This window comes from Microcaecilia unicolor, chromosome 5 (assembly GCF_901765095.1).
Source record: "Microcaecilia unicolor chromosome 5, aMicUni1.1, whole genome shotgun sequence".
Classification (NCBI taxonomy): domain Eukaryota; kingdom Metazoa; phylum Chordata; class Amphibia; order Gymnophiona; family Siphonopidae; genus Microcaecilia; species Microcaecilia unicolor.
Genome location: NC_044035.1, coordinates 151,830,532 through 151,844,846, shown reverse-complemented (window position 1 = coordinate 151,844,846; position 14,315 = coordinate 151,830,532). Strand labels below are relative to the sequence as shown.

The following is a 14,315-nucleotide window of genomic DNA, read 5'->3' as shown; positions in this document are numbered from 1 at the left end:
CCACTGCATACTTTGAATAAAACTCCTGATGTGAACTATTTGAGTCCTTTGCATATTTTGCTCTGATATCAACTTTGGGGTCACCTTCGCTGTGTTTTGCCTTTTGTTTGGACCTGTGCAAGGGTCTTTTGTTCTTCTGTGCTTGTCGATAAAAAAATGTTACCAGCTACCTTAATGGTTGCAATCTTTCTACCCAAGGACTGCACTCCACCATACGGAGCTATCTTTACGCTCTAAATTCTTTGGATTCAAACGGAATGCAATTTGGTTCCACAAGCAGTGCCGCGTAACACTCCCAACAATCAACATTTACTGCTTGCATATGCTACAATTTTAGACTCTTTTATGAAGGTTTACTTCACACAAATAGGTTTAAAAGGACCTCAGTATGGGCGTCAAGCGGACAAGCGATTAAATACCGCATATGACATTCCCAATATCGTCACTGGTCCTTAAATACATTATGCTTGAGCTCTAAATATTTAACCACAAGTATTTCATTAGTGGAAATTTCAAATTTCTTCAATTTTTATATTAATATGTTACCTAGCTTATAGTAAGCAAGGTCGGCTTTGGAGGGCTCTTCGGAGCCACAGGGAAAAATACACAGAGTGGCATTTTCAAAAGAATGATGTTCTGCCCTGGCAACCTTATACTAGTCTCAATAGCATAGCTCTAAAATATGTTTAATGCCTTTAATGTTATTCTCACCTCTTAGGAGTTTACTGCAACAGTCACTTCCTGCAATGATACGTGAGCAATGCATTGTGCATATTGTAGTCTCATATATACTGCAGCCACCCTTTTTGTTTGTATAAGCTTCACTACTAGTGGTCTATTCTCCTACATAGGCCTCCCCCTTTCTCAGCTGAGCTTGATGCCTTTGTCTACCTGCTGTCATTTCCTGAATATTGCCACTATCTTTGTTCTGATGTGCCAGCAGGGTATGACCTTTCTCTCCAATCAAGGACTGCCCTCTATGACCACCTCTGCTACTTGGTCTCAGGCTCTACCCTACTGGTTCCTTTTTCTTGCCCCACCCCCCAAGTCTTGTGGGTGTTCTTCTTGACCTTTCTGTCCCCACAACAAACTCAGACATTCTCCATCTTCTCTAGCATGGACATGTCCCTGCTCCTCTGCAGTGAACTTTTTACCTCTCTCTCTCATACAATATTGCAGGACACAGCACCCCATCTCTGAACTGCTTTCATCTACCTGACAACTCTCCCACCTCTGCCATAAGCTTCTTTCTCTTCAAATTTTCACTTTCAGAACTACAAAATCTTCTGCCTTGGGGCGGTAACTTCTGAGAATCTACTAACTGTGAGTAAATTAGTGTCAGCTGCGTGACTTCCTGTGCCACGCAGAGAGCTTCCGGGTGCGAAGGGTTCGGACCTGGGTTCTGCTTGGCGGCCGAGCAACCCCAAGGTTCACCTGTGGTGACCGCCGTTCCCCGGGAATTGAGCCCCCAGGTGCAGGCGGCCGACAGGACTTACACTGAGAGGCCAGAAGCGGGGTGCCGAGAGGGACCAGCCAGAGCACAGCAGAAGGAACAGGTCCAGGCCGTGGGTCACGGGTAGGTAGCAGACAGATAAGTAAGCAGGTACAGGTAGTGTCTATAGGCAGGCAGCAAGCGAGAGAATGGTCCAGGTACAGGCAGAGTCTATAGGCAGGCAGCAAGCAAGAGAATGGTCCAGGTACAGGCAGCGTCTATAGGCAAGCAGCAAACGAGAGAATGGTCCAGGTACAGGCACCGTCTATAGGCAGGCAGCAAGCAAGAGAATGGTCCAGGTACAGGCAGTGTCTATAGGCACGCAGCATGCGAGAGAATGGTCCAGGTACGGGCAGGGCAGCAAGCGAGAGAATGGTCCAGGTACGGGCAGTGTCTATAGGCAGGCAGCAAGCGAGAGAATGGTCCAGGTACAGGCAGCGTCTATAGGCAGGCAGCAAGCGAGAGAATTGTCCTGGTACGGGCAGCATCATTAAAACCAGAACAGCAGGATAAGCAGGAATGCGGTAAAGAGAGAAGCTTACCGAATTGAAGCTGAAGCAATGAAACAGGAGGAAAGCTCTCCTGAAATAGTGCAGGTGTCTGACGTGAGCCGGAACCAGTTGGAGGACAGAGCTGGTCATAGGTCAGGAAGGCAGTGAGGGGAGGAGCCGGCATCCGCCCACGGGGTGGACCAATTCCCGCATGGCAGGGAGGCATGTCGCCAGACGGGGAGCAGCCTCGGGAGTTCTTCGGAGGCGCGTGAGCCGGCAGGAACGCATGGTGATGTGGGCATCCCCGGGCACGGGCGCAGAACCGGAGGAGACCGCAGGAAGCGCAGCCCTGCCCCGGAGTGCCAGATCCACTATTGCAGCGAGCGTCCCGGCGCCAACGAAGAGGTGAGGGGCGTGACAATTAGCTACATTTATTCAATAAAGTACATTTCAGAAAAGAAAGAGACTTCTGGTGTTTGCTGATGTGCAGAGGATATTAAAGCTTTTAAGGATATTACACTTTAAGAGTCCTTGACAGGTGTCTAACTTAAAAAAAAAGGTCTTGCTTATAGTGTCCCCCCCCCAAAAAAAAAAAAGTCTATCTCACAGCCATTTTCAAACAGGAAAAACGTCCAGATTTTCTGTTTGAAAATGGCCATAAGATAGATGTTTTTGTGTTGAAGAAATCCAAAATAAATGGCCATTTTCCAAAATGAAATGACTCAAGTACAAATCAATTTACGGATCCAGCTTCTCCTATATAAGCACGCAACTATGGAACGCATTACCGAAAGCCATAAAGACAATGCAGGATCACCTCAATTTCTGGAAATCACTAAAGACCGATCTGTTCGAAAAGGCATACCCTACTGATCCAACTTAAGTAACTGAACTCAGCAACACAACGAAGCCATAACCTGCAATGAACAATATATCACTCTTCTTCTCTTGATTCTCTAATGTTCTGTAACAACATCACTCTGTATTTGTTTCATCACCGGAGGTGGCTAACACCTCCCGGTACTATGTAAGCCACATTGAGCCTGCAAAGAGGTGGGAAATTGTGGGGTACAAATGCAACAAACAAACAAACAAATAAATAAATGGCAAAAACCCTAGGATAGGGACGTCTATCTGGCATCATTTTGAGAAAAATAGTTGCACAGATATCCAGGCAGGGCAGAGGGGTAGTCAGGTTAGTGCAGCTGACTTTGAACAGAGAGATCTGGGTTCATATCCCACTTTAACTCGTTTATTTTGTAAATGTGAGCCCTCCAGGAACAGAAAAATAACTACTGTACTTGGATATACATCACTTCAATAGCCTTCAGGTTTGCAGGTGGCTTATATATTTAGGTACACTGGGTATTTTTCTATTTCTGGAAGGCACACAATTAAAAACAAACAAAAGAACTAAAATTGAATTTGAACCCAGGTCCCTGGGCTCAAAGTCCAGTACACTAACCAGAAGCATAGGCAGGTTGTGACACCAGGGGGAGCAGAGAACAGACTACGTAGACGCATATGCGCACTGCATAGGCACAATGGACGCCTGAAAAATAGGTGCAAGCGGCAGTCCATTTTGGACAGCAGTCACTCCCCTGGTGCCTCACCTAGCTAAGCCTCTGGAACTAACCACTAGGCTACAGCTCACACTTACTTCCTGTTTTCCTCAGAATGTCTGTAAAACCTGTAGCTATTATAGTGCCTGGAATTCCTTTCCAGTTTCACTTTCAGGGGAGTGGGAGGGGAACAGTGATCACTGGGGAATTAATGAGGGGTCATGTCTTAATCCCTGTAGTGGTCAGCTGCTCAGTCAGAACACCTTTTTTTTTTTTTTTTTTTTTTTTTAAATCCTGGATGTGATTAAAACAGGTCTACCTTAGGACATCCTAAATCTAAGACTTGGACATCCTGCTTTTTCTGCCTTCCCTAGTCTTGCCCATAACATGCCACCTTGCTATTTAGTATCTTATGACTGCAATAGACTAACCAGTATATTTATTATTTTATTTGGGGATCATCAGATCTAACCGCAGCACAACTCATATGAACAATTTTGTTCTTTCTTAAGAAAATGATTGTGGTGCAAATCTTCATAAAATCTCCCTTTTCTAAATTTTTCTTTGTTTTTCTTATTTTAGTTTTAAATTTCATATTCCATAATAGTCCATTCTATTCACAGTTGTAAAAAGTGAACCACATGCATTTAGCACAATTTATCTTAATATGGCGGCAGCTTTAACCGCAGGAGAACCTCCACCAACGTGGCCAAGTTTCGCAATACGCTTCCTCAAGGAAGAGGCTCTCATATCATGATTCTAGTGCGCCCGCATAAATCATGATATGAGAGCCTCTTCCTTGAGGAAGTGTATTGCGAAACCTGCCCACGTCGGTGGAGGTTCTCCTGCGGTTAAAGCTGCCGCCATATTAAGATAAATTGTGCTAAATGCATGTGGTTCACTTTTTACAACTGTGAATAGAATGGACTATTATGGAATATGAAATTTAAAACTAAGATAAGAAAAGCAAAGAAAAATTTAGAAAAGGAAGATCTTATGAAGATTTGCACCACAATCATTTTCTTAAGAAAGAACAAAATTGTTCATATGAGTTGTGCTGCGGTTAGATCTGATGATCCCCAAATAAAATAATAAATATACTGGTTAGTCTATTGCAGTCATAAGATATTTGATATAAAGATCTGGATGTTTGGGACACTGAATGAAGTTATATAGCTGTTAGTCCCCACATTGGTTATTTTGGTGGATTGCAATTTGAACCTTGCTATTTAGAGCAACTGCAGTGCTGGGCATGTTTTTTCTGCCTTTTCTGCTTTGAAAATGAGCACCTTTAGTATTTTAGGCCCCTGGTTATCATATGTTCCCTCTGTGCCCATAATGAAAATATTATATCTAAGACTAAGGGCCTCCCAAGACCAAGCAGAATCTTGATCAGAATGTACCACCGCCTGGAACAGACTTCCCGAGCATGTACGTCTAGCCCCATCTTTGGCCGTTTTTAAGTCCAAGCTGAAAGCCCACCTCTTTGATGCTGCTTTTGAGTCCTAACCACTGCTCACTTGCCTGTACCTTTATCCCCTCCTCTTTAATTCCCCTGCCTCTTAGTTGTTCTGTCTGTTACCTGTCTTATTTAGATTGTAAGCTCTTTGAGCAGGGACTGTCTTTATGTGTATGGTGTACAGCGCTGCGTATGCCTTGTATTTTTTTTTGTTACATTTGTACCCCGTGCTTTCCCACTCATGGCAGGCTCAATGCGGCTTACATGGGGCAATGGAGGGTTAAGTGACTTGCCCAAAATCACAAGGAGCTGCCTGTGCCTGAAGTGGGAATCGAACTCAGTTCCTCAGGACCAAAGTCCACCACCCTAACCACTAGGCCACTCCTCCACTCTTGTAGCACTATAAAAGTGAGTAGTAGTAGTAGTAGTAGTAGTAGTAGTAGTAGTAGTAGTAGTAGTAGTAGTAGTAGTAGTAGTAGTAGTAGTAGTAGTAGTAGTAGTAGTAGTAGTAGTAGTAGTAGTAGTAGTAGTAGTAGTAGTAGTAGTAGTAGTAGTAGTAGAATGCATAGAACATTCACATGTACAACACGTCCACGTTGCCAGAATCTCAGTAATGCAGGTGCAGCCAAGAACGGTTTTTCCACTGAAACATTTATACAAAAATACAAAGATGGTACCTTCCCAGAGTTCCAGTGGAAGAGAAATGGAAGCATCAGATTGGTGGCATTCTCCTTGCCCAGGACATCCTCAGAAGACCAATGCATCGAGGTAGCTTCATTTTTTACATTAGGCGATTGGCGGATTTTAAAGTCCAGCATCTGAAATGACAAACAAATGACTTGTATTCTGTTGTGAAAAGGCTGCTCAGATGGATAAATAATGGGAATGCGGACTTGGGAAGGGTGCCACTCCCTGAATAATTCCAGACCAGTTAGAACAAGTTATTAGATAACTAACTCAAGAACCTTTTGCTATGAAAAAAATAGAACAACAGGAATTCTCATGGCAATGTAAATACTGAGGAAACAGTGATGTCAGTGCACAACTGTATACTCTTCCTTTCTTCCAAGGCACCACAGAATAACAGGTTGCAATATGCTGTGTAACCAGGATCAACGTTTGAGATATTTTGAGGTTAACACAGCACCACAGCTTATATATGGAAAAACACGTTTTGACAGCGCCAAACCACTCCGAGAAAAACTGCACTGGCTTCCAATTAAGGAATGTATCGCAAAATCATCTACGGAGAGACACCGGGATACATGACAGACCTCATTGACCTACCACCCAGAAACACCATAAAATCAGCAAGATCATACCTAAACCTCCATTACCCAAGCAGCAAAAAGACTCAAATAAAAATCCACTTATGCTTCCAACTTTTCCTACCTGAGCGCACAATTGTGGAACACACTACCAAAAGTAGTAAAAACCACACTCGACCACATGAATTTCCAGAAAGTACTAAAAACAGAACTGTTCAGAAGGGCATACCCCACCGACCCAACATAAAAAACCTGGACATCTGCGACACAACTTAACCAAAGAACGTAACGGACATATCCTAACTCTTCCTTTCCCTCTCTAAGTTTTCCCCAATTGTCTTTACCATACATGTATCTCACTCTACCATAATATCACCTTGATATTAATTGCAACTTGTATTTCTTCATACCGAAATCGGTTAGCGCCGATTACGGTACCATGTAAGACACATTGAGCCTACAAAAAGGTGGGGAAATGTGGGATACAAATGCAACAAATAAATAAAAAATAAAAAATTGAGGTTGTTACAAATTTCTGCTCCCAGGAAAGACAACAGATTATGCACATAGGGATCCAGAGTGGGACCTTTTCTGCCTCTTAATGATTATTTAAATAATTTGATCTTGTCTAGCCCTATTCATCCCATCTGGATTCTAACATGTTTCACAACACAGGGAAGAACCATGCATGCAGCCAACTCAAAGGTGGAAAGTTGTGCATTTGGACTGCTGGACAGCTTACAAACAAAGAAGAATTTTAAAAATATACCCATTGTGATCATTAAGATTGCCCAGTTACAGAGGCAGACCAGGGATTTGTCCTCCAACTGTGCACTTCTTCTGGAAGAGGCTTGTAGTATAATCAAAGTAGGACATTTTACAGCCAACTGCACTAGCCAGAAGAAGTTTACATTCGCTGGGGTTTGCAGGGGGGGGGGGGGGCAGAAAGGAGGAAGGGATGATGGGGACTGGAAGGAAATTGAGTCTGCATTGTCTGGTGCATTGGGCAGTGCCATACATCAATATATGTAATGAAAATGAAAAATGCAGAAAGACAACCCACTTGCACGTAAAGAGGGGCATAATCGAACGCGAACGCCTATCTCCATGGGCGTCTATGTCCGAAAACGGGTACGTGAAGAGATGGGACAGACCGTATTTTTGAAAAAATGGACATTTTTCAGCTGGGCGTTTGTTTTTTTTAGCGATAATGGAAACTAAAAACGCCCAGCTCAAAAACGTCCTAATCCGAGCCATTTGGTCATGGGAGGGGCCACGATTCGTAGTACACTCGCCCCCCTGACATGCCAGGACACCAACTGGGCACCCTAGAGGTCAGTGCGGTGGACTTCAGACAACGCTCCCACATGCATAGCTCCCTTACCACGGGTGCTGAGCACCCAACCCCCCTCCCCCAAAACCCACTACCCACAAATGTACAACACTACCATAGCTCTTAGGGGTGAAGGGGGCACCTACATGTGGGTACAGTGGGTTTTGGAGGCCTCCCATTTACCAGTACAAGTGTTACAGGTAGGGGGGATGGGCCTGGGTCCGCCTGGCTGAAGTGCACTGCGGTACCCACTAAAAGTGCTCCAGAGACAGGCCTCTAGGACTTGTTGCTGCTATATACTACTACTACTATTTAGCATTTCTATAGCGCTACAAGGCATACGCAGCGCTGCACAAACATAGAAGAAAGACAGTCCCTGCTCAAACAGCTTACAATCTAATAGACAAAAAATAAATAAAGTAAGCAAATCAAATCAATTAATGTGAACGGGAAGGAAGAGAGGAGGGTAGGTGGAGGCGAGTGGTTACAAGTGATTACGAGTCAAAAGCAATGTTAAAGAGGTGGGCTTTCAGTCTAGATTTAAAGGTGGCCAAGGATGGGGCAAGACGTAGGGGCTCAGGAAGTTTATTCCAGGCGTAGGGTGCAGCGAGACAGAAGGCGCGAAGTCTGGAGTTGGCAGTAGTGGAGAAGGGAACAGATAAGAAGGATTTATCCATGGAGCGGAGTGCATGGGAAGGGGTGTAGGGAAGGACGAGTGTGGAGAGATACTGGGGAGCAGCAGAGTGAGTACATTTATAGGTTAGTAGAAGAAGTTTGAACAGGATGCGAAAACGGATAGGGAGCCAGTGAAGGGTCTTGAGGAGAGGGGTAGTATGAGTAAAGCGACCCTGGCGGAAGATGAGGCGGGCAGCAGAGTTTTGAACCGACTGGAGAGGGGAGAGGTGACTAAGTGGGAGGCCAGCAAAAAGCAGATTGCAGTAGTCTAAACGAGAGGTGACAAGGGTGTGGATGAGGGTTTTGGTAGAGTGCTCGGAAAGAAAGGGGCGGATTTTACGGATGTTGTAAAGAAAGAAACGACAGGTCTTGGCAATCTGCTAGATATGAGCAGATATAACATTGGCACAGCAGTTGACACCTGAAGACTAATCTCTCCGAAAACGTCCTTTATTGGAATAAGCACGCTTACTCACAGTTAACTGCAGATCAGAGGTTGTGCCCCACTGACAACGAGCCTCCCTGGTACTGAGATGAGCAGTAGGTCAGAGCTGGCAGAATGCTGTACAATGCCCTCTTTCAGCTACATTCAAGGTAAGAACTAAGTTCTGTAACGTGGCTAACACGTGAAAGAAAGGGATCTAAAACTGGCTTACAATAATGGCCACTACCTCATGGACTACCGGAAACAAAAAAGGGCACACTCTACAGTAAGCAGGGGGAAAAGCACCATGGGAGTAGAGCCTACCAACTACCAACATCGTGAGCATTTGCCACAAGCTACTGGAATCACGGAGCCCAATACCCTACACCCACCACAATGCATTGCTGATGTGACTCTGCAGTGCCCTTAACTGAAAAGGTGTCACACTCACCCGAGAGCCACATCAGAACCAGGGAAAGGCTGTCAGAGGATAGAACACATTCTGCTGTCATAGAGGTGGGTACGGCATTTGAGGCTGGCATAGAGGCTGGAAAAAAAGTTTGTAAAGTGGGGTTTTTTTGGTGGGAGGGGGTTAGTGACCACAGAGGGAGTCCGGGGAGGTCATCCCCGATTCCCTCCAGTGGTCATCTGGTCAGTTGGGACCTGTTCGTGAAAAAAAAGGGTCCAAAAAAAGTGACCCAAAATCGTGGTAAAAACGGCTTTTTTTTCAATTATCAGCTAAAGACGCCCATCTCTCCTCGGCCGATAACCACGCCCCAATTCCACCTTCGCCACACCTCCAACACGCCCCCATCAACTTTACCCGTTTCTGCGACGGATTGCAGTTGGAAACGCCCAAAATCGGCTTTTGATTATACCGATTTGGGCGCCCACGGGAGAAAGACGCCCATCTCCCGATTTGGGTCGCAATATAGGCGTTTTTCTCTTTCGATTATAAGCTGGAAAGTGTACCAAGGGAAAAATAAGGCAATCTCTGGTTTATCAAGTATAACTGAAAATCCAGATTACAGTCCTTTATCCTCTTCCTCCCCACCACTATTTTCACTTTCCTTCTCCCCTCCTCCTTCCCCTGTCTACTTCTCTTCCTTCTCTCCGATCTTCATGCGTTTCTCTTCCTCATTGCTTTCATTCATTCTTCCTTCTTTGCATTTTCTCCTATTCCCTTCCTCCCCCTCTCCTCACACTGTACAAACAGCAGGTCACCATGCTGCCACTACAATGCAGACAGGCAGAAGACAGAGAGGAACTCCATTCAGGCACTGCTGCCCCCACCGCCTATTATTATGCAAATAACCAGCAAGTCATGGAAGCTGGAAGGAGTAGGTGGCACCAGAGCGCTTGCCTATACACAGGAAGTCAAACACGTTAGTGTTTAACTTTAAAAAAAGAGACAATGATAAAATGAGAACGGTGGAAAAAAACTTAGGGGGACAACTGAGAGAGTAAAAACTATACAACAGGCATGGACGCTGTTCAAAAATACCATCCTGGAGGCCCAGGCCAAACATATTCCACTAATTAGAAAAGAAAGTCGGAACTCCAAAAGACAGCAGGCCTGGCTGAAAAGTGAGGTGAAGGAAGCTATTAGGCAGTGGCGTAAGAAGGGGGGGCGGTGGGGCGGTCTGCCCCGGGTGCATGCCGCTGGGGGGTGTCGGCGCCTCGCTGGTTCCTTGCTCTCTCTGCCCTGGAACAGGTTACTTCCTGTTCCAGGGCAGAGAGAGCAAGGAACCAGCGAGGCGCCGACACCCCCCAGCGGCGTACACTCTGTGGATTGGCCCTCCCGCCCGCCCCTCACCGCCTTCCAGGTATGTTCTCGCGGGGGGGGGGGTTGCGCTACGGAGGGGGGAGGGTGCGTCGCGCTGCACCCGGTGGGGGGTGCGCAGCGGCGACCCGCCCTGGGTGTCAGCTGCCCTCATGACGCCACTGCTATTAGGGGTAAAAGAAATGCCTTCAGAAAATGGAAGAAGGGACCGTTTGAAAATAACAAGAAGCAACATAAGGAGTGTCAAAGCAAATGCAAGGCGCAGATAAAGAAGGCCAAGAGGGATTACAAAAAAAAGATAGCATTAGAGGCAAAAAAACATAGTAAAAATTGTTTTCGGTATATTAAAAGCAGAAAGCCGCCCCTCCGAAGGGACACCACCTTGTAAGTGGTGGAGGGGCTTCCGTGTTTCAATGACTCAGAGGGCTATGCTGAAGGGTTACCCATATCAGACAGGCCTCTGAGGAGAAACCAGACAAAGAGTGTCCCAAATTAGGGAGAGGGGAAAGATGGTGACCTGAAGCTCGTACACTCAACGGCCCAGCTGTCCTCTGAAGTTCAGTTTTTGTTCACTTGAAATTTCCTCTCTGCATTGCAGTTGCCTTAACAGAGGAAGGGGACAATGGGGGGGTCAGCCGCCGATGACCAGCGTTTTGTCCCCTGTGCAGCAAGTGTGGGACCGCTGTGTGACGAGCTGCCCATAGATGACTGAGTTGATGAGTCCTTTGATTAGCGCCGATGAAGGAGCGTCGATGCTCTTGGACCTGGAAACAACTTCATCGCTCAAAAATCATTTAACCACCATGCCCAAAGGAGTGGAGGAGTGAGTCAGGAGTGTATGCTGAAACGGAAGTCGTTTACAGCTGAACCCGTGTCGGCGGTGCTACTCCTAAACCCTTAAGAGTTATCAGCTTGGAGTTTTTGGCTCCCGTGGAGGTTGCATTGAATGTCATCTGGAGGGTGCTCCAGGACCTGACGGCAGTAGAGAATGACTTTGCTTCAGATATAGTCTTGTTAATGAGCCACATGGATAATCTAATCGAATCCTTTGAGAATATACAGCAAATGAAGTTCTACTGAAGTAGGAAACGGTTAAGATTTGAAAATGATAAAAGACCAGAAAAAATTTAAACAAAATGAATATTGTTGCAGATGATTAATATTGAGATTGTTGTTTTCCCAGAGTTCCGGGTATGACTCCTAATGTTTTTTTTTCCTCTGAAATGATTCCTCTTAATCTATTAATTCAAAAGGAGTGAAGCCTGTGAAACTGGGATTACTTTAATCAGCGGGAATTGGATTGGAGATTCAAGGGTTTGTATTGTTAAACAATTTCTGGTTTTAAAAGGGAAAAAAAATGAAATCAGGTGTATTACTTTCACTAATATTGGACAATAAGTATGTTTCCAATGAAATTGATGGACTATGCACCGTTATGGTCTTGAAGAAACCAACCAGATGATCAATGTGGAATAATGATTTAGATAAATAATAACTGAGGATAATCGGGTTAATACCATGTTTTCTTTGTTTGCTGTTGCTTAAATTGATCTCCTTGTCTTGTTTCACTCTCCCTATTTATTTTGTGGTCTAAGAAAGAGAAAGATTGTATAAAATCCATTTATCTTGTTGAGATTGTTTTTTTCTTCTAATATTGTTTTAATGTACAATCATCTCTGTTTTACTGTTTTGCAAGAGATCCTTGTAAAATGAAAAAATTATAAATAAATGATTAAAAAAAAAAAAAGCAGGAAGCCGGCAAAAGAATCGGTTGGGCAGCTGTATGACCGAGGGGTAAAAGGGGCGATCAAGGAAGACAAAGACGTAGCGGAGAGATTGAATGAATTCTTTGCTTCGGTCTTCACCGAGGAAGATTTGGGTGGGATACCGGTGTCGGAAATGATATTTCAAACGGACGAGTCGGAGAAACTTACTGACTTCACGGTAAACCTGGAGGATGTAATGGGGCAGTTCGGCAAATTGAACAGTAGCAAATCTCCTGGACCGGATGGTATTCATCCTAGAGTACTGATAGAACTGAAAAATGAGCTTGCGGAGCTACTGCTAGTGATATGCAATTTATCCTTAAAATCGAGCGTGGTACCGGAAGATTGGAGGGCGGCCAATGTAACGCCCATTTTTTAAAAAGGTTCCAGGGGAGATCCGGGAAATTACAGACCAGTGAGTCTGACGTCGGTGCCGGGGAAAATGGTAGAGGCTATTATTAAAAACAAAATTATAGAGCACATCCAAGGACATGGATTACTGAGACCGAGTCAGCACGGCTTTTGTGTGGGGAAATCTTGCCTGACCAATTTACTTCAATTCTTTGAAGGAGTAAACAAATATGTGGACAAAGGGGAGCCGGTTGATATTGTGTATCTGGATTTTCAAATGGCGTTTGACAAGGTACCTCATGAAAGGCTACAGAGGAAATTGGAGGGTCGTGGGATAGGAGGAAAAGTCCTATTGTGGATTAAAAACAGGTTGAAGGATAGGAAACAGAGAGTGGGGTTAAATGAGCAGTATTCACAATGGAGAAGGGTAGTTAGTGGGTTCCTCAGGGGTCTGTGCTAGGACCGCTGCTTTTTAATATATTTATAAATGATTTTGAGATGGGAGTAACTAGCGAGGTAATTAAATTTACTGATGACACAAAGTTATTCAAAGTCGTTAACTCGCGACAGGATTGTGAAAAATTACAGAAGGACCTTACGAGACTGGGAGACTGGGCAGCTAGATGGCAGATGACGTTTAATGTGAGCAAGTGAAAGGTGATGCATGTAGGAAAAAAGAACCCGAATTATAGCTACGTCATGCAAGGTTCCACGTTAAGCGTTACAGACCAAGAAAGGGATCTGGGTGTCGTCGTTGATAATACACTGAAACCTTCTGCTCAGTGTGCTGCTGCAGCTCGGAAAGCAAGTAGAATGTTGGGTATTATTAGGAAAGGTATGGAAAACAGGTGTGAGGATGTTATAATGCTGTTGTATCACTCCATGGTGCGACCGCACCTTGAGTACTGTGTTCAATTCTGGTCGCCACATCTCAAGAAAGATATAGTGGAACTGGAAAAGGTGCAGCGAAGGGCAACTAAAATGATAGCGGGGATGGGGCGACTTCCCTATGAAGAAAGACTAAAGAGGCTAGGGCTTTTCTTGGAGAAGAGATGGCTGAGGGGAGACATAATAGAGGTATATAAAATAATGAGTGGAATGGAACAGGTGGATGTGAAGCGTCTGTTCATGCTTTCCAAAAATACTAGGACTAGGGGGCATGCGATGAAACTACAGTGTAGTAAATTAAAAACAAATTGGAGAAATGCGTAATTAAACTCTGAAATTCGTTGCTAGAGAACGTGGTGAAGGCGGTTAGCTTGGCAGAGTTTAAAAAGGGGTTAGACGGTTTCCTAAAGGACAAGTCCATAAACCGCTACTAAATGGACTTGGGAAAAAGCCACAATTCCAGGAATAACATGTATAGAATGTTTGTACGTTTGGGAAGCTTGCCAGGTGCCCTTGGCCTGGATTGGCCGCTGTCGTGCATAGGATGCTGGGCTCGATGGACCCTTGGTCTGATTGGTTCAAGTTTTAGATTAATCCACCTATCAGTTGCTGTGCTTCATTGATCAGCCGACATATATTTAAATGCGGGCGTTCTCGCAAAACGCCACAGACATTTTTTTGTCATTAAGAAGGACGAAGCTTGTTTGAGATATGTAAGTTTTGAAGGATCTCTTACATGTATTTAATACAGAAGATTGCTATTAGGATGTATGCACGCTGAGAACAGTATGTAATTGGTTTGTTGTCCTTTCCAGAGAACCTC

The 14,315-nt window shown here is 44.7% G+C and overlaps 1 protein-coding gene across 1 annotated transcript in view; it reads right to left on the bottom strand.

Annotated features, from left to right (window-relative positions):
* Positions 1-14,315, bottom strand: part of LOC115470349 (microsomal triglyceride transfer protein-like) — a 135,418-nt gene that overhangs the window by 110,910 nt on the left and 10,193 nt on the right. The window contains exon 3 of the mRNA XM_030203425.1: positions 5,682-5,822. Within this exon, the coding sequence (XP_030059285.1) occupies positions 5,682-5,822 (141 nt within the window). The remainder of the gene's footprint in view (positions 1-5,681; positions 5,823-14,315) is intronic.